The following is a 23,657-nucleotide window of genomic DNA, read 5'->3' as shown; positions in this document are numbered from 1 at the left end:
CAGGTTATGTGTGCTGCTCTTGCACTTCTTGAGACGTTAACCACAGACTGAAGATTAGCAGCTCTCAGTGCAGTGAAACAGGAAGACATGAATGTCACAAAACAGCAGCTGCACTGATTTAGATATCCTTTTGTAATAAAAATGTCAACACTTGCAACCTGTACAAGACTCAGTGTGTCACAGTAAATGATACAGTACTGTTTGGAAGCCAGTCAAATCTAAGTTGGAATCTTCTTTAATTCGGTTGTGACACACATGTCGACACATCAGGATAACTTCAATATCAGTGGTAGTACAGGATTGTAGATTGGCGCTTTAGTAAATGCGTCAGCAGCAGGTCCATTTTCAGAAAACAAACCCCAGATCAAATTGGACCAGTTCTTGCGTAAAACTAGGCCAAACGTTAACACTAATCTCACCGGATTCCTGCTGCATGCTACAAGTGATACCATCAAGTCTACTTATTTAAAATTGATTTTTTTTTTTTTTTTGGAGGAAGTATACATGAAACTATTTTTGATCTGGATTAAATCTTCTGAAACTAGCCTGCTCCTCAGCTTCATATCCAACAGCAACAAAACACTGAAACCCATGCAGGATCTTAATGGCTGGAATATGGAAGAGATGAAGTACAGCCACAGATGAGAGGGGATGAATAAAATGGAGAGGAGATGAAATTTGGAAATTACACTTGTGAGACCCGTCACGGGGGCGCACACACCTTTAATGCAAACAGCAGTACTACAGGAAAAACACTGAAGTTTGAGAATGTTTGCTCAATGATTAGAATACAGCTACACACAAAACTCCCACTTCACCAGCAACATACTAAAGGCAATCTTAATTATTAAACCAAGAATTACATCCAGAGGAATTCCAACCACTTATCACAATTTACCCACAGTGCATTAAATCTATCTATGTAGATATTTATATTCTGTATATATGTATAATATATCCTGGGGAATTAAAGACTTTTGCTGCATTAAACAGTTCAATGAACAATTTCTTATAAATAAAATCAGTGGAAAAAAATCGTAAGTCCATATACATTTCTCTTTACAAATAGATCCTCAAGATTAATGCAGAAATTGTGTCAACTCCCAGGTCGATACGGGAGGAGAAAAAGCTGTGCGGCCCTTTGGTCAGCTCTCTAAGACCAGAAGCCAAGCTGCCTCAGCTGGCCTCGAGGCCTGAAATAAGTGGAGGGAAAAAAGGAATCTTCATCATACAATTTTGAAACACACACACGCACACAAGACAGACAAATCACTACATTGCGCATTTACAAGTTGACTATCAAATTGGGACAACTGTACACATTGTTGAGATAAGACCATATTTACGGAGCCATTTTAATTCATTTTTTCCCCGCCTTCACTTCTTTCATCTTGAGTGGCAGAAATTTTTACACTTTTTCTCCAGCAGCAACATAAAGGACAGATCTTGTAGTAGAGATGTTTGGGTGTTTATTTCGTGGAGAGAATGAGGGCAACGATGAGCCCGTAGAGACCCAAGACCTCAGCGAAAATCAATATGAGGATCATGCCCACAAAAAGCCTTGGCTGTTGAGCTGTGCCCCTCACGCCTGCGTCGCCCACAATGCCGATTGCGAAGCCTGCTGCCAGCCCACTGAGGCCCACGCTCAGCCCAGCTCCCAGATGGAGGAAACTCCTTAAAGACACACACAGACAAGTGTTCATCAGCACATGGGACGTTGATGATCTTGGTTAACAATTTAAGCGATTAAGAATGTTTTAATCAAACATGTCAAAGTCAGAACATTTTTTATATTTGTGCAAATGTGGTCAGAGCCTGTAATGTATGCACAGATGAACTGGTTTGTCATTCAAAAGGGCTGTAGAGTAAAAGCTGTTCGGTTGGTGAGGTCGCATGTTTGAGCTTGGCCCAACAGTTAACAGTCTGCTGCCTACAGCTTTTCATCTAACCAAATCTACTCGTTTCTGCTCTGTTTACTGTTCCTACCTTGCACTATTTATAATATCTATTTAAATAATAGAGATAGTTGTGCTCATATTCTTCAGTTGAATACCAGTAAGATTTAAAGTGTTATTGTATTTTTATCACGCATCTGTGACCTAAAACCTTGTTTTCTCTATAATGGCTGCATTGGACTGAAGACCAGTGTTAACATGATCATTTATCATTATAATAAAAAGGTATAAACATACCATGTGCTAAATAGTTTATGATTAATGGATCTAGTGGACGTATAGGGCAGTGGGCTACAAAGATTAATTCTGTTAGTAGTAACTGATGAGTTTGGTGCCCTCGGGTGCTTCATAATAATAAAATGACAACAGCATCTGTGCAATTGTTAAGCTGTTTTTGTTATGGCTCATTTCAAAAGTGTAAAAGGAACATATCACTACAGCCTTGGAACCAAGTAAAGCCTTCCCTACTCAGTTTTCTCTCTAATAATTATAATTGTCTTTTGTTATTTGTTGATAAATACATTTAAAAGGAAATGTAGACAACACAAAATATATCAATTGAACTCACTTGTAAAGGGTGACCTTCTCTGAGATGTTGTTGGCAATCAGCACTGCTACTACCAGGCCGTAGATGGCTATGATACCCGCCATGACCACAGGGATGATGGACTTCATTATGAGCTCCGGCCTCATCACAGACATGGCGGCTATCCCTGTACCGCTCTTGGCTGTGCCATAGGCTGCTCCCAAGGCTGATGGGGAAGAGAAAACGATAACTTGAGTTAAATGAAAAAGATAGCAGACACTACAATGCAAGTTACAATAGGCAGAAAAAATGACAGAAACCAGAGAACATTGCTGAACAACAAAGCAGAAATGAAATAAGGGATGAATCAACAATACGAGTTTCTGTTCCTCTTAGAAATCCAACATGGCTCCATCTGGGGAATTTAGCTTGTGTTCAAAAAGGGAAATAAGAGACCCCGTTCTTTTTTTTTTTACTAACGTAGATTCTATGCGACCAAAAATCATTTATATCACATGTTTCTCATCTCCCTAACCCGCTTCACCCATGTAATTTCAGTGTGGACACTGCCAGTCGGCTACAGAGTTGTAAATCACTGAATGGAAAAGCCTAGTTAGGCTTAATCAAACAGGAACTGCTGACATCATAAGAGAAGCTGGATACCACCATTTCCAGAGACAGCATCAGTACAGGATGGGCACCAGGGGGGACCAGCAATACACACGCAATATCTGCTGTTTGTGATCTCCAGTCCACACTAGTCTCTGGCTAGCATCACTGTAATGTGACAGGAAAGGAGGAGAACAAAAAGCTTCATCAGCATATTAGCTGTGTCAGCCTGTGATGCTGAGGAGGAGGCATAGTGCCACCTACGTCACACAACCAAGTGGTCTGCAGGAGGAGAGTGATTGGGAAAATCCGACAAGAATTTGAAAAACATACTTCAACAAAAAGTTCCACATAAGCTGCAGCCATTTTGGTTGTTTTCAAACATCTCAATACGCATATGACAGAAGAAAACGGTAGAAACTTCAGTAGAAACTTCAGGAAGAGCAACAGGGAAGAGATCCCCTTCTCCTAGGATGGACAGATATGTGGTAGATAGGCGTATGGACTAGACCAACGAGAGTGTTGTGCAATATTAAGCCAAGCTATGGCAGTTTGTCATGAATCAAAGACAGGCTGGTTCGACAAGAATTCCCTACCTCAGTGGTGTGTGCCTGTGCAGGTAAATATGAATGTCTATTTCCTCACCCACAGCAAAAGCAAGACAAAACAAAAGCTGCACTTCCCACAACATACCATGTAACATATTGGTCCATACATGGCAGTTCCTCCTCTATCAAGCAGTATATTTACATCCCACATATTTACATCATGTAACTTTTTCTAGTTGAAGACATTCAATATTTTCATAGATTTATCATAGATGCTGCTTTGGTGCAGTTTGTGAACAGATGTCAAAATGGCTGCATAACAGTAGGTAAAACTTATGTAACTCGGTAAAACGTGTTGCAAGCAATATCATAACATGTGCAAATGCACCATCCCAATAATGTGCTGATCAAACCACTGGTGTATAAAGATGGACCTAGCAAAGTATATGGTCTTGGCTCTTCATGGCCAACATACTGATGATGATTGAATGTGAAAAGACTCTTGAGACATAATCTTGGACAGCCTTGGGCATACAGCCCAAGGTGCCCTGCCCTGTGTTTACTTACTTCTTGGGACAATGTGTTGCGCTAGCCTGGAGATAGTTCTAGTTAACTCAAAGACTAGCTGTGAGGCTTTCTGGCAACTGTACTAGGGGCAGACAGGAAGATGATGCAGGCTAATCTTCAAATGTGCACATGGCAGTCGGCCACGGAGCCAACTACTTTCACTGATTCATCACCAGACTGATGCCATCAATACAAGGTTAAATCGCTACTGCCCATCTACAGTGATGTGTTTGAGTATAACTGGGAACTGTTTTTGTAAGCCTGACAAATGCACAGGAAATGCTTTTGTTTTGACTTCGTGGGAGTGCCAACCTATTTGCTGGCTAATTAAATGTTTTAAATCTGAAGCAAATGATGTGGTACATCACATCAAACAACACAGACAACCAACCTCAGCAGTTCAATATAAAAGATAGCAAATCCAATAAAAAGGTTGGTTTTTTCTCCTTTAAAACAAACCTTGTAATTTTAGTCATACAAAACATCTTTAGGACGATATTAATGGAAACAACCAAGTCTTCCTCTGAGCAGCTGATTCTTTTAGCTGTCCGTGAACAGTAATAACGTAATAAGTTACCGTCAGTAACGTCATCCTCTGACTCCAATCTTTCTTGGTGAGCTTGGCCTCACTGAGGTGTGACAGGTGAGGGTAGTTAGAGAATCACTGAAACCTCAAACATCTCCATTCTTCCCTGACGATTAAAGGTTTGATGTTTGGCAGGGCAGATTCTGCAGTGGTGTGGAGGCACAACCTCTGGGTTTTAATCCTAATCCCCTCAGCTTAGGTAAAAAAGAGCCCCCCCAACATTTCTTTTTTTCTCCCTGCAGAATATTTGATGAATGGGATGCCCTTGTGACGTCTTGTGATGTCAGAGTGGGAGGAGCCTCCAGCTAGGGATGATCTTGCATGCAATATACCCAAGCAATAGACAGCAGAATAGTAGGTGAATAGGGAAGTACAGGAACGAATGGCATAATCTGGAGGGTTATAGTAATTGAGATGTTTTCCTATCTTGTGCGCCGTTTATAGCGTGCACCTTCTAAAAATATAAGGCTGAAGAGACTCGCTGACCAATCTATTACAATAGAAGCTGAGGGATGTCTAGAGCACATTTGCTTCCGTCACCAAATACACCTCTCCAGTGACGAGGGTGTGTTTGAGCACGCAAGAGGGAAGGGTAATGTGAACGACAATTAAAAAGGTCAAGCAACTGAAAGCATGTCAAAAATGTTTTAATAAAAAAGCTCCTTTTATGACAAATGATGAGTTATGACAAGGTTATCCTACGGAGAGCATACATTCCTGAACAACTGCACAGGAAAGTGTAAAAGGCAAATGCTGCAGAGCATAGATGCAGTTTTAAGATGTACAGCAAACATGCATCTTGCATTTTTGTTAGCAGAAAAAGTAGAAAATAAAGACTTATGAAAAGGGTGGGGAAAACAGAAGAACTACAGCACAGCTGTCATAGGAGTAATGGTTCTAATCTCATGGATGATGGCACCTTGTGTCCTATTCTAAGTCAAGCATCACTAAAGGCAGCCTTCACGACGGGACACAATCACCAGACTACTAAAACAATACAACACCACCTGAAACCAGAATAAGGCTGCAAATTTTAGTCTGTGACACAAAATGGTTAACTCCTGCAAACCAAGTGCCTTTGAGGGTGTGTATTGAATCATCCACTTCTACAAGAAATTGTGGTGTGAGTTTGGCATTATTTTGAATATTTCACAGACTAAATGATGAATCAACCCCCCAGCATATGACAGATGATGACATTAATTGTAGCCCTCATCCTTTAGCTTGTGTACATTAATGTGGCAAACATTGCAGAAACACAAGCTACAATTCATTGTTCAATAACTCCACACAACTCCCTGTCTATCCCACCACGTCCACACCTTCTTTGTGCTAGCATGAGCCCCTTCCTACTAGCTAATTCCCCAGCTGTCACTCCTTCCCCACCACAGACTAGTACTACTGCTAGCCTCAGGGGCCACCATCGCTATGTTGCTCTTGCCTATCACCACACATTAAATCTGAGCTATGACAAGACCAGGGTTGGCTTTGGCATCCGGCTGGTTCTCATATCCTGGTAGGGCTGGAGAATATAAAATCATATAGTTTTAAGACCTTCTTTTAAAATTATTGATTGTAATGCCTTATTGTTCTGTTGCCAATATTAATAGCTCAAAACAGCAGTTTCTAGGCCAGATTTTTTTTTTCAAAAACATGCTTTGTAGTTACAGTGCAGCCCAATATGATTTAAAAACATGTTAAAACATGTTAAAACATTTATTTCACTGACTATTAAACAGGCGTGTGGATGTCAAAATTTTCACATGTGATGCTATAGCGGGTCAAGCCCTTTGCAACATGGTCAATTAGAAACTTGTTGATTTCCCATTGGAGCTGCACCCCTACCACCAGTCACCCTAGTCACAGTTAGGCCCTTGCTGTGATACAGCATATCATTGGCATATGGTGTCTTAAATCAGGGGAAGAGAAATAATGAACAAGAACCCATAAAACAAGTATGACCAATAATAAAAAAACAAGCCAGTTTCAAAGTTCACTTTCTGTGCCACTTTACAGGTTCCAGCAAAAAATAAACCCTGACAACAGTGGTGTCACGCCCTATATGTTTGATCAGCTATACTGCCTTTTTTGCTTGTTAAATTTCAATTTTATGGTAACATTTCACATGATTTGTAGCAAGATGGCATTTCAGAAGTCAGAAGTCTCCTCATGTGATCATCATGTGACCATGTGTCATTCCATTTAGCAATAAGGAAGTTAACCAGCTGATCATGGTTTCCAGTTGTTATATGAGCCTTAAGAAAAACGATTTTCATATTTAAATAACTTGCATTAAATAAGAAGTAAAACCACCGACTTGAAAGATGGTGAAGTGATGCAGAGCAGCATACAGTCTTCTGCAGAACGACGTCAATTCGATAATTAATATCATTGGATAACGGTCTCTACTTTGAAGTTAAATCGAATAATATAGTGAATATTATCACCCAACGTTATTGCTTTTAAAACCAGTAAACCCTTAATGCAGGAGTGTGACATCTGGCAAAATGTGATCATTAACCTAACCTTTAAACCGACTGCTACGCTAAGTACAGCCAACTGTATCAAGGATAAATGTAATATATTCTGACACATTTAAGCGCTGCTTTACTGAGTTAACGTTACATTTTCTGATCAGGTTGCATCATAGTTGTAATTCCTAAATGTCTGTATTTTAATATGGTGTATTCTTCCGGTGTTTTCTATCTGTACATCTATTATTATCCCTGCTTCCGGTAAGTATAAAATCACCAGGTCCTGGTATGTAATCTGTTGACATACTTAAATAAAGTTGATTGTAATTATGATGTGATCATTCACTGTTTCATCCTTTCCAGTTATCAGATAGCTCATCTAACGCACATAACTTGACTAAGCTAACATCAAAGCTAACATAACGCAGTCGTCATCAGCTAGCTAACTCTTCATGACTTACGGTAGTCTTTACCGCAGAGAGGCTAGCAGCTATAAATATATTAACTACCCAACACTAACTAAAGATTGGCAGGTTAATAAACCAAAGTCACTGGCTGCCCCTAGCTATAGCTGTTAGGTCTAAATAAATAAATGACAGCTCGGGATTAGCATTGCGACGCTAGCAAGGCTAGTTAGCGTACGGCTTTTTTTTTTTTTTTTTACAAGAAACGTTAAAGCTAAACTTCAAGAGACGCGCTGTTGGGAATGGTATGAATGCAACTAGCAACATAGTCAGCGTTTATAACTAACAAACACCTTAAATGTAACATAAAATGTGACTTAATTACCGCTGAACACCATAGCCGCAGAGGCACCCATCACTGCGAAGAACGGAGAGTATTCGGGAGCTTCGGTCGACATTCTTCCTCACACAATATAAAAATAAACTAAATGTACAAAATTAATTATTATCAGTGTCAACTCAAAGAAGCGCACTTCGCGGAACTAGTCGAAGGCTTGAAATGAGAACCCCGAGTATCTATCAGGAAACCGTCTTGACCACTTAACTAGCAGTGTAAACGCTGTAGTCACGACTCTTCTGATAAATACCCGGCGCAGCAGCAGCAGCACAAAATGGCGAAGCGGAAAATGTCACCTGACTTGGCCCGTAGGATAGACCCTATCACAGACTGGGTGTGGGTGTGTGTGTGTGCGGGGAGGGGGGCACTATAACAGTGTACGTTAATGATGCACTGTGATACACAAACCATTTATATGACTAGAACTCTTAGTTTGAAATGGTAAATTACTTATTCCCGTACGAATTGCAATTTTATTTTTTAAATTAGTCACATTTTCTTCTTTTTTTTTGAAGGTCACCCCTATCAGGCATCACTTTGGTGTGCTCCGCTGCAGGCTTCCCCTTTGATATCTACGCATTCACCCTTCAAAAGCAGGAGGATGAAATGATGGGGATATATGCTAGAGGGTGTGCTAGCAATGCTAGGCTAAAGAAAAACAGTGTTTGTGTTATCCTATAGCTATCAAGAAAATAATACGCCACTTATTTTAAGTTATCAATCAGACTATATGCAGTTTGGATGTCATGCTCCAAGGGAACCCCACACAATTGATTCAAGTTTACCCTCGACTGAAATTCCTAATGTTGCTGGAGCACATCTTTGCATTTTGCACCAGGAATCTACCATGCAGCAGAGGGTGGTTTACAGTCAGATGTGATATGCAGCAACGTGGAGCGTGACAGTGAGAGAATTTGAGGCTGAGTGTGTATGGTGAGTGTGTATAGGGTATGTGGTGGGGGGAGGGAACAGAGAATCCCCATTCCACCATATAGCTCCCAGCAAGAGGAGGGTCGTGAGAGCTAGGACACCAGGAGTGATGAAGTGTGTGTGTGTGTGTGTGTGTGTGTGTGAGTCAGAGAGAGTGTGTGCAGTCCCCTCCTTCTCTTCTTCTTCCCTCTTTCCATCCCTCCATCCTGCTTCCTCTGCATCGCCTTGTCTAGTCAGCACCAGAGCTCCTTCATTCGTTGTGATGCAATTTCTAAACCAGCATCACAGGCTTTTATTCTTCTGCCGAATCTAAGGTTGCAGAATGATCAGAATAGATTTTGAGGCATGGATGACGTGTGTGCAGTGATGCATTAATAACTAAAAAGGTCACTGAATGAGATGATTTTCACCTGGGTCTCTCTTTCTCTTTCTCTGATTGACTGAACACTCATTGATCCAGGACTGACTCTTTTAGGTGTATGGGGGGTGGGGGGTGGGGGGGGGGATGTAGCTGTTCTGTCGAGGTTGGATTTGGATGTTCCTGTCTGGGATACACACTCAGTACAGTGGACATTTGCAGCCAGCTCATTTGTCAACCTGCAGCAATATGATAGCCCGCACGTACACATTAGTGTTTCCTGTTTGCTTTGAGTGGGTGATACAAGGACTTTAGGTGGATGCTCTTTTACTTGAGTGGCACTCATCAATAGGTTGTAAGGGAGTAAAAGAACATGGCATATTTTGATGGATGGATGCTGTGAGGAATTCTCAAAAGGGTATGATTCAATCAAGATAGCCTACTACTAAGATGCAGCGTAAAGCATTTTCTTCCAATTGTTAATGAACAGTATGATGTGATTCTGGATCTTCTTTATCTGTACACGGTTTTGGTACTAAAATACGTACATGATCAGACCTGGATACAACTCTACAGAGTCCTATGTTAGATTTGCCCAGGATCTATATAAAGGAAGTAACTAAGCTAAAATACTCTCAGGTTTGTCAATTTTTACCAAAATTAAGCACTGGATGGATGGCGATCAAAAACATAACTTTGTCTTCAAGAACTAAATCATTTAAAAAATGCTAATCTTGTGGAAATGGAAAAAAAGCTTAACTACTTTATTGATGACTAATTGTTGCTTTCCTATATGACAATAGGATTAAAGAAATCATTTAACTGATTATTTTTATTATTCGAAAACAGATTTTGTGGCATGTAATCGGTAACACTGGGTGAAAGCAGAGACCTCCCTCCCTTCCAGTGATCACAGTGAAATATTCCATCTGTAAATCAAAAACAATATTTGTCTGGACCTCCTTAGTCTGCCTCTTAATCCCTCCTTCCATAGCCTCCTTATCTGAGGGGCCGGGGCTGGTCAAGGAGAGACACACATCTGAGTGTAGGGTTAAATACTTAAGCATCTTACTCCTTGAGGCTGGAAAGCATGGTTTTCAGGAGATGCGCCAGACCAACACCCAGAGGAACGGCTAAATATAGAAGTGCATGTGCGATTAGCAGAGTGTGAATCCTGAATAAACAGCACAGTCTTGGCAAGACAGCCTCAACGCCACTTACTGTAAAGAAGGAATTACTCTACCACTTTACCATTTGATATATTCACTTCTACAGATACATTAGGGCAGCGCCACACCCTCGGCAAATGAATTGGCTATACATTTTAATAGAGCTTTTAATGTACAGTATTGACATGGATTAGAGGATATCAGTTGCTATATGTGTGCTATAGTTGTGCAAATACAGTGCATGTGAGGCGGGTCGTATTTCTCTATTAGGTTTGATTGAAATTTAACAATGACTTCAATGAACTCAATTCTGCAATACAACAGACTATAAAAGGAGAAGGCTTTTACAGATATATTTGTAGGTATATCTGACTCATCGCTGCTATATATTTTCCAGTCACGCAGTTCACAGTCAGCTTCCACAAAGCAGAGACATCCACACAAAAAATAGACAGCATGCATCGAGACGTGTGTATGCGTGATTCAGTAGTCACAGTTAGTGATCTAGACCCAGATCGACCTAACTGTATTTCATTTTCAACAATGTCATTTCATGTATCACCTCAAAATAGTGTTTTTAAACTGAGGGTTTAAAAGGAGAGAAACATGTCATTTAAAATTCAGTTTTTGGTACTAAAAAGGTGCACAGAAAACTTGTCGTTTTCATATAATGATTTAACCGGCATTTTGGTAAACAGGCATATTACAGTAGCTGTCCTTACTAGGAGTGGAGCAGGATTAGGGGGGGTAGATTCATGATCAGATGACTTTAAAGGCATCTGGCACACTTGTGACGCTAAAGAGAAGTCCCCCTCTCTTGGCAGGGACAGAGATGTGATAGATTTGAAAAGCAATGAGCAGCAGGACAACAAAAAGAAAAGACAGAGTCACTTGCTCCACTGAAAGCATATTGCTGTATTTTCACATGTAGGATACATTTGTAGCTGATATTTCACTGGAGCATATTTGAACATACAAATAGGGTGTGTAACCCCAACAACACTTTGACAACCGGGCACAATGTTGGACCTCTTGTTACTATCTTTAAACTAGAAGGACGGAAAAAGCAGGAAAAGGGGAAGAAGAAGAGAAAGATGGGCAAACTGCATTTATCTTCATAACTTGTACACCAAGTTTTTTTTCCTTTAAAAAGATTTGTACTGTTATTCACATGGGTATTCATATACTTCACACAGGAGAAACGGCCATTCATTCAAAAGAAAGCTTTGATATATGGTGCAAAATAGCAACACTCAAATACACCACTGACATTCACAAACATTTACCACGTTAATTCATTAGAGGGTCTCCCACATACGTTCAACAACTCAAATGCATCAGGACTTCACTAGGTTTTGATCTTTGTTTTCAAACATTTAAAAACACGTTTCACCGAATAAACTCTCGACTTCCCACATTTTATCTTAAACAGTATGGCCTGGTAAATAACAGATTTTAAGTACTGCAGAGATAGCTTTACAGTCAATTTGGCAGATTGAGCTAAACCATAGAACATAAATGACTGAATTTACATTCAGAAATAAAAATGTTTCAGCTCAACACGAGTATGAACACACCACAGCTGCCGACAGAGAAAAAACACTTAATTAACCTTATATCTGCTTTATCTCGACTTAAACCAGACTTCTTTCATATTACCTGACACTTGTACATAATAAGCACACCATAATACAAATCTGTAAATACAGAAATACAAAAACATCACATTTTTGTTCACATGTTGAAATTTGTATTAACTGCATTAATAAATAAAAAATAGTTAATCATATATGAATTTGCTGGACGGATGTAGTTCTGTTTGCATACCTGTTTTTTTCACACTTTGCTGGACATTTGATATCAATATTTTCTGCATTAATATGTTTAAATGTTAAAATTTGTGTCCATACCTGTATGGATCTATATGTATGTAGTCTATGTGCATGTGTACATCATTATGGGGCCATTGTATCCTGGAAGCCCCACACTTCTAGCAGTGAAATCTGGAAGTTCTCAGCACACAGGGGCGGGTTGTCAAAGGTGGCGCACCTGCCAGCGCGCCCATGGTTGAGCTCAGAGTCGATGTAGAGAGCGTTGCCGTCACCTCCCCCTGATCAGACACACAAGCACGCAGTTTGGATAAGTAACCAAGTACAAACCCTTCATTTCTGCAAGAAGTTTTTACTTTCTATGAACTCGAATGCACCTGCGGTGTAACTGAAAATCATCTACTTGGCATTTGGTTACTATAGTGAAAGAGAAAAATGCCATAAAAAAGGGACCATTAATGCCAAATACACAACAATCCCATACTGTTTTGTTTCCATCCACTCACCCACTATGATGGAGTCAAAGTTGCCTGCCATAAACATGGAAGTATTCTTGGAGTTAAGGTTGAAGTGGCGAGCGGAGAGGAAGGGCGACAGGTCTCCAACAGGTTTCTCTGGCTTCTGTAAGCCGTTGTTTTCTGAATTTTCTGTTTCTTCCTGACCCTGAGTCTTTAAGGAGGAGGCCAACTCAGGGTGGCGGATCACCACCCACTCATAGCGCTCCATCTCTGGCTTCAGCTAGCAAGGGAAACAGCCATTCATTATTCATCACACACCTGAGCATCATACATTGGATGGAGTAGTAATGTACATTCATTTACATAAAAAGGAATACCCATTTTGTTAACAGTATCATGAGCTTTAAACACTCATAATTAACAAGAGATGCTTCATCTGATGACCTGACTACTCTTATAAACATATGGCATTAATTGCTCAACTGCATGTTTAACTGACACAAGAAAGTGGCACTGTATGTTATTGATCGATGAGACTCTACTACACAAACTGCCCCATTGCCTCTGCTCTCATATAAAAATTGATACTGTTAAGACACAGGATATTGTTACTTAAGTTTAGTTCTAACTGAGCTTGGAAGAACTGGTTTCAATCACTATGCTCATTAGTAATGGAATTAGCTGCAAAAAAACTATACCTTAATTGCACTAGTAATTGATTTCCTTAAAGTTAAAATTATGTCAAACTTGTATGGATTTTCTGTGTACCAAAATTACACTGTATGTTTATTCTTGTACACAGGCCTCTCAAAAAGAGATCAGATCACCTGTTTAAATAAAGGATTAATGAAAGAAAAATTATCGGCTAGACATCAGTCCGTGCCAAATGTCTCCATTTCCTTCTGGTGTCAGATGAGGGCCAGGTAAGTTACTACTGGATCAGGTTACAGGAGTTTCCGTTCTGTACATGCTTAAGGGATACTTCACCCATTTGAATCCATCCATCCATCCATCCATCAATCAAACGAAGAGTATGGAGCGGAGTATCGGGGCTCTGCCGAAATCCGCCAGATGATGTGTGGACTTCCACCACTGAGACAGACTAAACACACTGTTCATTGCCCACATTGCAATGGCACAGACCTGGATTTAAATGGGTTAAGTATCCCTTTAAGCATTGGTGTGTGAGATGACGACAGCTGTGCATCAATACAGATAACCAGTAAATAATTCATACAGAAGGCATTAAAGAGCCATTCTGTTCAGCTATTTCTAGCCCAGGTATTATTATACCTAAAGCTCAAAGCACAAGATCCTGATGTGTGTGGTTATTTTTTGCAGACATGGCAATGCCAGGATGTGGACATGTCACCTCTTAGGCGGGCTTTTCCAAAATAGGAGCCTGACATGCAAAGTGGGGCCAGTGACACTGAAATCAAGAACATGCGAAAATAGAGTGGATGGCACCCTCTAGTGGCTAGAGTGTGGTACTGCACAAAATGAACGATCTCCCTTCAATTGATCCCTAGAAAACCTTCATAAAAAAACACCTATAGGCTGAAAGGAAACTAGTCATAAACTAAGTCAAGATACAAGAAATAAACTCACCCTGAAGACAAAGCACTCCCCTGTACCAAAGAAGCTTAATTTGTTGCCTCCTCTCTTCCGCTCCTCCCAATCCGTGGTCAGGAAAGCTCCACATACCTGAGGCAAAAGACACAATTGGAATGAAGTTGGTTTATCTCTACAATTGGCTCACCTGCAATGGCTTCATTCTCTAAAATACTTGTACAATATGGGACCTTTAAAAGCACTAAACTAATTTGGACCTTTCTAGTTATTGAAAAAAAGTCACTGGCTGACCATGTGTAGGGGAGTACAGGAGTTTCTGAACCGACCAAATGTAATATCAAGTTCTACTAGGGTGGATTTTTCTGGACAAACATTGGTGTAGCTGCAGGCAACAAGAGCCATTTAATAGTATTTTCCCCATTTGACTGATATCCAAAAGAGTGTGCCAAACACTAGTTTATCAGAGTGTTACCAACATTAATTTGTTTTAAGACAACTTCTACTGAGACAAACGCTAGGATCATAATATAAAATCTGGCTATCAATAACATAACAGGTTTAAAAGCTTGAATATACACTGGAGATCAAAAGTTAGAGAACAAATCATTAATAATTGATTCATTCTGAAATATTGTTTTTTTTTTCATTGTTCAGAATTTGATAGAAGTTCCGCTGTGGCTATGAAACACCCCGTCCCTCTGCAATACTGGTTACGCAGTTCCTTGAAGCTAAGAATATTGAAACAATGAAATGACCAGCCCAGAGTCCAGATCTAAACCCAATAGAGAATCTCTGGAAAGTCCTTGGTGACAAAGCCATGGCTAAGAAACCCACTACAGTTATCAAACCGTGGAAGAGACTGAAGAAGAATGTACCAAGATCAAACCAGAGCAGTTTGAGAAACTAGTGATGTCCTGTGGGCGCAGATGTGCTGAAGTCATTCAAAGCAAGGGCCTCTACACTTCCTATTCATTTTTTATTCCTAAAGTCCAAAGAAAAAATAGTTTAAATCTTCTCTTCTGACACAGTTGTTACTGTTCTCTTTTGTGCACTGAAATGCCTTGGTTATTTAAAAAAAAAAATAAAAAACATGCTATTGCAGCAGTGGAATAGCCACAGTGGATATTGTATCAAATTCTAATCAATAAAAAATAACAACAATTTAGAATAAATCAAGTAATAATAACGTCATGACCGAAATAACGAGGTCGCGGGTACAAGCAGCCGAAATGGGTTTTCTCAGGAGGGTGGCTGGAGTCTCCCTTAGAGAGAGGGTGAGAAGTTCAGCCATCCGTGAGGAACTCGGAGTAGAGCTGCTTCTCCTTTGTGTTGAAAAGAGCCAGTTGAGGTGGTTCGGGCATCTAGTAAGGAGGCCCCCTGGGCACCTCCCTGGGGAGGTGTTCCAGGCATGTCCAGCTGGGAGGAGGCCTCGGGGAAGACCCAGGACCAGGTGGAGAGATTATATCTCCACACTGGCCTGGGAACGCCTCGGGATCCCCCAGTTAGAGCTGGTTAATGTGGCCCGGGAAAGGGAAGTTTGGGGTTCACTGCTAGAGCTGCTGCCTCCCCGACCCGACCACGGATAAGCGGTTGAAGATGAGTGATGAGTGAGTGAAGTACTAATATGTTCTCCAATTTTGATCTCCGGTGTACTGATCTGAGCTGCATCAATCTTATCAAATATCTGATGAAATGTTATCCAGATGTCATCATATCCTATGAATACATCGCTCCAACATGAGGGAACCATGAGAGATTGCGGTCGTTGTTGCTTACATCGCCATCTGTGGTCCGGATGAGGAGCAGAGTGGGTTCGTAGCCTTCACAGTGAGAGTAGAATCTGGAAGAAAATATGTAAGTTTAATTCATGTAAGGACTGAACCTTGAATTGGTAGATTTGTGTAGAGATGTACATTTAAGTAAAGCACTGTTTAACTATAGAACAAAACTCTCAACTAATGGCTTCTAATTTTTGTTCCAAATTTACTTTTTGCATCTGACATCTTTCTGGGGTTTACAGCATTGCCTTCATGTTTACATTTGACTTATTTTCATTATTTTGGCCATGAATCCAATACAATGCTCAACAGGGCCTGAAATGTAGATTGTGAGCAGCAGCCAAAAGCTGGATTAATGTGTTGCTGTCAACACTGAACAGTGTACCTGGTCAGGCTGCAACCATGGGTGGAGGTGGTAAAGAGGAGCTGCGGTTGGCACAGGGCAAAGCGCTCAGGGATCCACGACCAGATGTCCCGCATCTCCTTCGCACTGACAATCTCAGAGGAGAAGGTGTCAGGGTTAAGTGCCAGCTGCACATTCTGCCTAAATATGGCCAGAAATAAAGAAACGGAAGAGATGGAGAGTTTCAGAATGGAAGGCAGATCACACAGCTGGCAATGAATAAACTTTTAAAAGTATTTTTAAACAGATGATGGTGGGAATGTGTTCAATATATTTGCATATTTATTTGAGAGTCTGGTAACACCGACACATCATTTAATATAATATCATAGTGTATCAAAAAATGCAATTGTAACATTACATCTATTCTTAGAGCAAATGAGCATTACTTGAAAGAAACAGATGGATCTAGAGAGTAGCATAGAGAAGGGAACCCACCTAGAACTTTGAAATAACCAATGTAGTAAAGACAGGAGCGAGGTGCAGATGAAACAGAAGATGGTGGATGGAAAGACACGGCAGACACCAGACAAAAAGGAAATGAGAACATAATGTGAGACAAGGATACAAGGGCAACTTAAACCACTCCCACCCCAGAGTATATTCAGAATATTCAGATTCAGAAGAACAGGAAATTCTAGCTTCTGATAAAAAGATAACAAAAAACCTCACAATTCACCATATAAAAATCAGATTATTGACTATACCGCTTCTGTTTGACAGTGATTCCTTTCTGCTGCAGGGACTTTTCATTTGTGAGCTGCAGCAGGGTGATCTCCTTACGGCTGAACATACGGATCGAGAAGGCCTTCTCTAGCAACTTGTCTGGTGTGACGGTGGAGGCAATGTCCTTGACGAAAGCTTGAATGTCCTCCCTAACTTTGCCTGAGTCCTGCTGCTGGTTGCCCTGGCCTCCTTGGGACCCTGCTTTATGCTTGCGATAGAACTTGAGCAAGGCTATAGCCACACGGAAGAGAACCTTGTAGCCCTCCACTAGGTAGACGTCTAGGACCCTGACCACATGGCTGAAAGGTAGGTCACCCAACACCCAGCGCTGCCAGTCTGAGTAGACTTCAAGAACATCCTGGGCTGTGGCCACAATCAGCTTGTGGGCGGCTGCACAGTACTTGTTAGCCAGGTCACCAAACGTCATGCAGCTAGATTCATAGGCTAGGAAAGTCTGGTCCAGCAGTCGTTTGCCTGGCTCATTGCAGGCCAGTATGCGGCTGACATGCTCAAAACACTGAGCCTCGTCTATGCTGAAGTGCAGGAGCAATGAAGTAACAGCAGGTAGTGACGGGCAGTGGGAGATATCTGGAAACTGTCCAGCGACGCAGTTGATAATTTGATGCGCTGAGGCTACTGCCTCTGTCTTAAGGCAGTAGTGTGGCAGAGGACTTCCATCCACAAACTCTGGAAGTGGGATGTTGACGGAGGGTTTCTTAGTGGCTGCATTCCCCATAATGTCACGATATACTTCTGCATCTGGGGTAACTGTACGGCAGGGAATGGCTTTGATGAGCTGCTGGTAGACTTGTGCCCGTAGTTTGTGGTTTTTGGCCCAGTAACCCTGCCGAGCCATCTGTTTGAACTCTTTCAGGTCCTTACAGTCTACCTTGGTGGGCCCGCTGCTCTTGGCCAGATCCCCCATCTGGTTCCAGTCCAAAAAGCTGCCAAAGTCTTCTTCTGCCATGGTGCTGGAAACTTGTTGCCCTGCCTGAGTGGGAAGAAAGAGGAGGGACGCTCCCTGGTATTGCTAACCTTGTCCTCCACACAGCAGATAACTTGCCTACTTTTATCAACTTCCCATGATATTTACTGGAAGACACAAAAGAAAATACAAATAGAGATTAATTTGCATCATCATAAAACATATATTAATAAATAAATAACTGTAGCAGCACCAGAGCACAATAAAGCAGTTGTGTAATTTCATACTGAAAATTATTACATTAAGAGAAAACATGTTCTAAAATCTCTCTTCTGCAAAACCCAGCCCTTGGTAGATACCTAATGTTCCTATATAACTGGCTACCTTCTAGACTGTCAATTAGTTGAGGATAATCCGTAGACTTGGGATATGTAGACATGATAACGCATTTCTGGCTCCATAAAAAAGTGATTTGCACCAAATTAGAAGGTATGTCTTGCAAAATGGTCAAAGAAAATCTGTGCTGTAAAACAACATCAGCATATTTCACTAATTAGAGTCATGCTCCGGTTGAGAGCTTAAAATGGAAAGAAGCATGTACATCATGCATTTCATCTGACGTGAAATCAAATCACATAAACCATAGCTTGAATGGAATGCAGTGCAAGGTTCTCTTAGTGATAACCATATGACAGCCACAAAACAACTTCAGATGTCCTGTGATGCACAAATGTATTGTGGACACATTTAATTAGCCAGGAAAAGTTTGATATTAAAGTAATTAAACTGGGTTGTCTGGTGGAGGGGGAAATACAAGTGTTGTTAAAGCTGTAAAGGGTGTCACGCCAAATCTTCTGAGAATCATTAATTCATATCACACTGTTTTTCAACTAGTCACATGGAGAAGCATGTCCAAAGATCACTTGCAATATACTGAAAAAAGTAATAAAATCATTCCACACAGCCTTCACACAAGTCATGGAGATACAGTACACCACTGCATGTAAAACTGGAAGCATTTGTTTTGTAGGGAGATTTACTGAGTGTGTACTTTGAGGGTTTGTTGACCACACACACACACACACACACACACACACACACACACACACACACACACACACACACACACACACACACACACACACACACACACACACACACACACACACACACACACACACACACACACACACACACACACACACACACACACACACACACACTTTTTAATTATTCTTTATCTTCTCTAATTTAAAAAATAGTTAAATATTGTATATATTAAAGATTCAAAGTTATTGGTTTAGAAAAGCAGCCTTCTTAGTACCTAGTTGCATGCAAAAGATTCATATATCAAAAATGCATATATTGATATCAGTAATCGGTAAAATTTCCCCCTTTAAAAATAGGTATCGGCCTCAGAATCCCCATATATTGGTCGGGTCCTAAATCCAATATGATTTACATACGGTATGACTCTAAATACGCATTGGAGTCCAGTTTATCACCATTGCAAACTACAACCTCGATAATAAGCATGCAGTTAAATGAATAACTTTCTGACAGTGTCAATCACAGCTGAATATTGCTATCCTTTAGCTGTTGCATATGATTACATTAGATATTGTACAAGTGTAGCTAATGAGGTGGCTGGTGAGTGTAGGTCTACAGTCTGTACAATTATATGAGAAATGACATTGAGTTGACCACTACAGTATACAGTATTTTGCACTGAATGCCCACTAAAGGCTTTCAGTGTGTTCATGCAGTTTGCTCAAAACAAATGCCACAATCGTTTTCATAGTATGTTAACCATACCTATATATATGCAAAGATGTATCTATTAGAAATTACATTTTAATACTTCAAAGGTAACGTTAACTGACTACAGGGAGCTAATTGGAGCTGGCGCATTAAACTGTGCCTGTGCAATACTGAACTGACAGGTTTAAGTAAGGTTTATTTAGGGAAATCATGATTTTTCCATTTGAACCTGCAGTATAGCACATGTAGACACAACGACACAGAAACGGCCAACGTTATAGTGTTTGTCACCTTAACCTTAACATGACAGTACCTGCGGGTACAGTTGTGTCAGCACACACTGGAAATACAGCTGCAAATTGACGCAAAGCTGCCTTGAAATATATTTTCAGTCGAAAAACCTCCTAACGTCAGATAGCCAGCGGACATAATAGTAGCCTGTGCACACGGGTCACAGGGTATTTAACATTACCGCCCGAGTAAATCTGATACACCCTTTTCCGTTTACACTTGCCAAGTTAGCATTGCTAGCACTAGCTGCTCCTGTCAGTGCGTGTAAGCAGCTAAGGAAACCTTAAACCACACACACAAAACTAGCAGCCAGACGACATAACAACGCAAGACAGACACGAAGCCACGCACATATCGACCCACACCAAAACAACCCAGTACCATATGTTGGCTTACGTCGCCGCAGCAGCTAGCTTGAATGTCACCAATGAATTTGAAACGTAGGCTGTCTTGGAGTTTGTTGATGTGGGGAGATTTCAGCTTGAATTTGTAGGAAAAGGCGATGCATTTAAAACGGCAAACGCGGCGATAGGGATAGGAGCTTCCTCTACCGCACAAGACCGGAGACTGGTAAGTAAAATGACAAATAACTGACGAGTAAAAGTGCCATTATCCTTACCTGGATGTGAGATGTCTTGAGACGTGAAGCTGTGCTCATATTAAGTTGCCTCGGGCATGCGCAGTGCCTCCAACCTCGTTTACTGCTCCGCCGCGTCTGTGAGCATCATGCTGCTGCTGCTGCTGTAGCTACAGAGAGGGGTTCAGGTGGGTTAGTTAAATATACACATCTCAGTCACAGGGTCAGGATTTAAAGACTGTGAATAGAGAAATACAATTAGATTAGGATAAAACCCACACTACACTTCCCTACAGCATGCGTTCTGCACAGCTTTGGGTCTAGAAGTATGGAGGTTATGATTCATTTGGATAAACCAAATACAAGGGCAAACCAGTAAACCTTGGTGTGTCATGGATGTGCCAACTATTTATTTCTTGGGACAGTAAACAAACTTTAAAGCCATTTTTTAAAATCTTTAAATATTTTCTCAGTTACTGCACTTTGGCTACGTAGGGTAGTATAGTAATTATTTGCTTTACACATACATATCAACTAGTCTACTATTATCACACAAATAGGCCTATGCACACTTCCATACAATGCTTTCTGGAGCATTACCACAAGGTATTTAAACCACCAAAAGTGATAGGCCAATGGTTGCTCCTAGAAGCCAACTCAAACTACTGTGACCATGGAGATCACACCATCTGATTTTTTTGTTTACTTGCAGACATACTCTGTCAAATGGCACTGGGACAGGACAGGAAGTACCCCAGAGAGGGCAACAAACCCTGCCTTTGTCCCATACTCAAAGCAACCATCAAAACACCACTGGCCAACACATGACAGTTATTACCGATAATTCAATTGTCGAACCATCACTGCCTCCCAGAACAACTCAGGGTAAAATGTTGTTCGGCCTTGTTATGTCCCTCTTAAACATGGCTGATGATTTCGTGTTCTCATTAACTTTGACCTTACATTGCACAGTATTATACTTCACCATGATACTGATTGTGTTTTGTCTCTCTTAAAGATGCATGAGTTCCTCATAATCAAATTGCCGTCCACAACCGCTGACAACTTTAAACAGCGTGTGCTATTATTAATTGATTTGGCATTAAAGTGTGTTGGGAGGAAAAGAGCAACTATGTGACATGATCTATATCATGAAGTTGCTATCACATTTCATTTGCCTGCACAGTCCAAAACATAAAACATGTACAGTAAGCCCAGAAAGTATTTGTGTATTTATGTGGTAGTTATTTGAAATTGGTGTGTTCATGCATGTGTGTATACTGTATTTGAGAGTGATTATGAGGGAAATTGAGGAACACTTTGAAAGAAAAACTCACTTCATCAGTATAAGAGTGTGTGTGTGTGTGTGTGTGTGTGTGTGTGTGTGTGTGTGTGTGTGTGTGTGTGTGTGTGTGTGTGTGTGTGTGTGTGTGTGTGTGTGTGTGTGTGTGTGAGAGAGAGAGAGAGAGAGAGAGTGTGTGTGTGTGTGAGAGTGAAAGAAAGAGACAGATGGGTGTAAAGCCAGTAAGCCTTTAGGTTCTAGCTTATGGAGGTTTATGCTCATCAAATCCTTCCGCTCTCACACACACTGCGTGACATCACTGCAGTAGCCCCACCCTGTCCTTCTATCTCACATGTACACACACATGCACACACTACTGCACACATGCACAGAGACACAGGTGTACATACATTTGTTCCTATACACACTCTACATGCACATGTATAACTTATAAGACAACACAGAACCAGGACTTGAAACTCTTCTTTCATATCAGACCTACCTGTAGTTCGCATTAGTTAGACTAGTTAGTCCAGTGGTTTTACACATCTTAAGTGTGTTTGACATGCAATCATGTTTGCACAGTTAAAAAGACCTGTAGCCTAGAGAGATTAATGTGTGCAGGCAAAATAAATGTGTAATCGCATTGTCTCTCAGCAATTTTCCCGGAACAAGGCGCCAAATCTCCAACTGTTCCAGTTGCATTGTGCAGCTGGCTAAATAAAGGTTTATCCACACAAAAAAACGAATGGATGTTCATTTTTCTTAGCCGTTTAAATCAGTAAAAAAATGTTTTTTTTTTGCTCTCGTTATTGTGAATTCATTACCTTTGTGTTTTCTTATTTTTAATGTTGCGAAAGTTTGATGGGAGTGATATATGTTAGTGTATTTAATTCATTTTTAGTTGGAGCTCTCTTTCCGTAAATTGTATGAGCTCAGTAGATTTACCTCAACTGACATAAAGGAGCTAGTGCTGTCAGCCAGTCAGGAATCAATTTGATGGCTGCTTACTTGTGGAAAGGGAAGTATGTATGGAATCTGGGCCCTTATGTTGATGGCTAATTGTGTATTCAGTGACGTATGTGTCCTATCTATCCCTGTCCAAATGGGATGTTGTTAATGAGTTAAGTGGTGAGGAAACCTTTGGCATGCTGTGATCTGTGTACTCCTTACTGTTGCATGTTCGTTCTCATGATCTCATCACTTTTTTCAGAGGCACACTTTAAATAGACTATTACATAATACCATTTTTTTGTTTCTGTCATGTTTTCCTGCGATGTACTTCAGTTCTAGAAGAGTTTACTTGCTCTGAATAATGCCTGAGTAACAAAATAATGTCTGTCTCCTAAAGGCAGTCTTGACAGGAATGAGTGCAGTTCTGAACTAGTATCCATGCAGCACACATTGAACATGATGATTGACGTGGATCACACTTGTGGTTGTATTTCATTTCCTTATTCACAGTACGGATATGGCACCCTCTTCAGGTACCTGGGAGAATCTGAATTATGATCTGCCAGTCAGCCTGTGTG

At 40.7% G+C, this 23,657-nt stretch overlaps 2 protein-coding genes across 2 annotated transcripts; both read right to left on the bottom strand.

Annotated features, from left to right (window-relative positions):
• Positions 1 to 225: 225 nt before the first annotated feature.
• atp6v0cb (ATPase H+ transporting V0 subunit cb) lies at positions 226 to 8,313 on the bottom strand. Its single transcript, XM_083933420.1, has 3 exons — positions 8,055 to 8,313; positions 2,524 to 2,707; positions 226 to 1,674 (listed from the first exon to the last, which is right to left on the bottom strand). Exons 1-3 carry the CDS (start codon positions 8,125 to 8,127, stop codon positions 1,470 to 1,472), a joined length of 462 nt encoding a protein of 153 aa, XP_083789546.1. The 5' UTR covers positions 8,128 to 8,313; the 3' UTR covers positions 226 to 1,469.
• A 3,133-nt stretch (positions 8,314 to 11,446) lies between these two features.
• tbc1d24 (TBC1 domain family, member 24) lies at positions 11,447 to 20,993 on the bottom strand. The gene is made up of 7 exons (XM_083933297.1): positions 20,886 to 20,993; positions 17,271 to 18,381; positions 16,546 to 16,704; positions 16,159 to 16,222; positions 14,419 to 14,514; positions 12,859 to 13,090; positions 11,447 to 12,633 (listed from the first exon to the last, which is right to left on the bottom strand). Exons 2-7 carry the CDS (start codon positions 18,254 to 18,256, stop codon positions 12,479 to 12,481), a joined length of 1,692 nt encoding a protein of 563 aa, XP_083789423.1. The 5' UTR covers positions 18,257 to 18,381; positions 20,886 to 20,993; the 3' UTR covers positions 11,447 to 12,478.
• Between the last annotated feature and the right edge of the window lie 2,664 nt (positions 20,994 to 23,657).

The sequence above is a fragment of the Echiichthys vipera genome (genome assembly GCF_963691815.1).
Source record: "Echiichthys vipera genome assembly, chromosome: 18".
Classification (NCBI taxonomy): domain Eukaryota; kingdom Metazoa; phylum Chordata; class Actinopteri; order Perciformes; family Trachinidae; genus Echiichthys; species Echiichthys vipera.
This window is presented reverse-complemented; position numbering and strand designations above follow the sequence as displayed.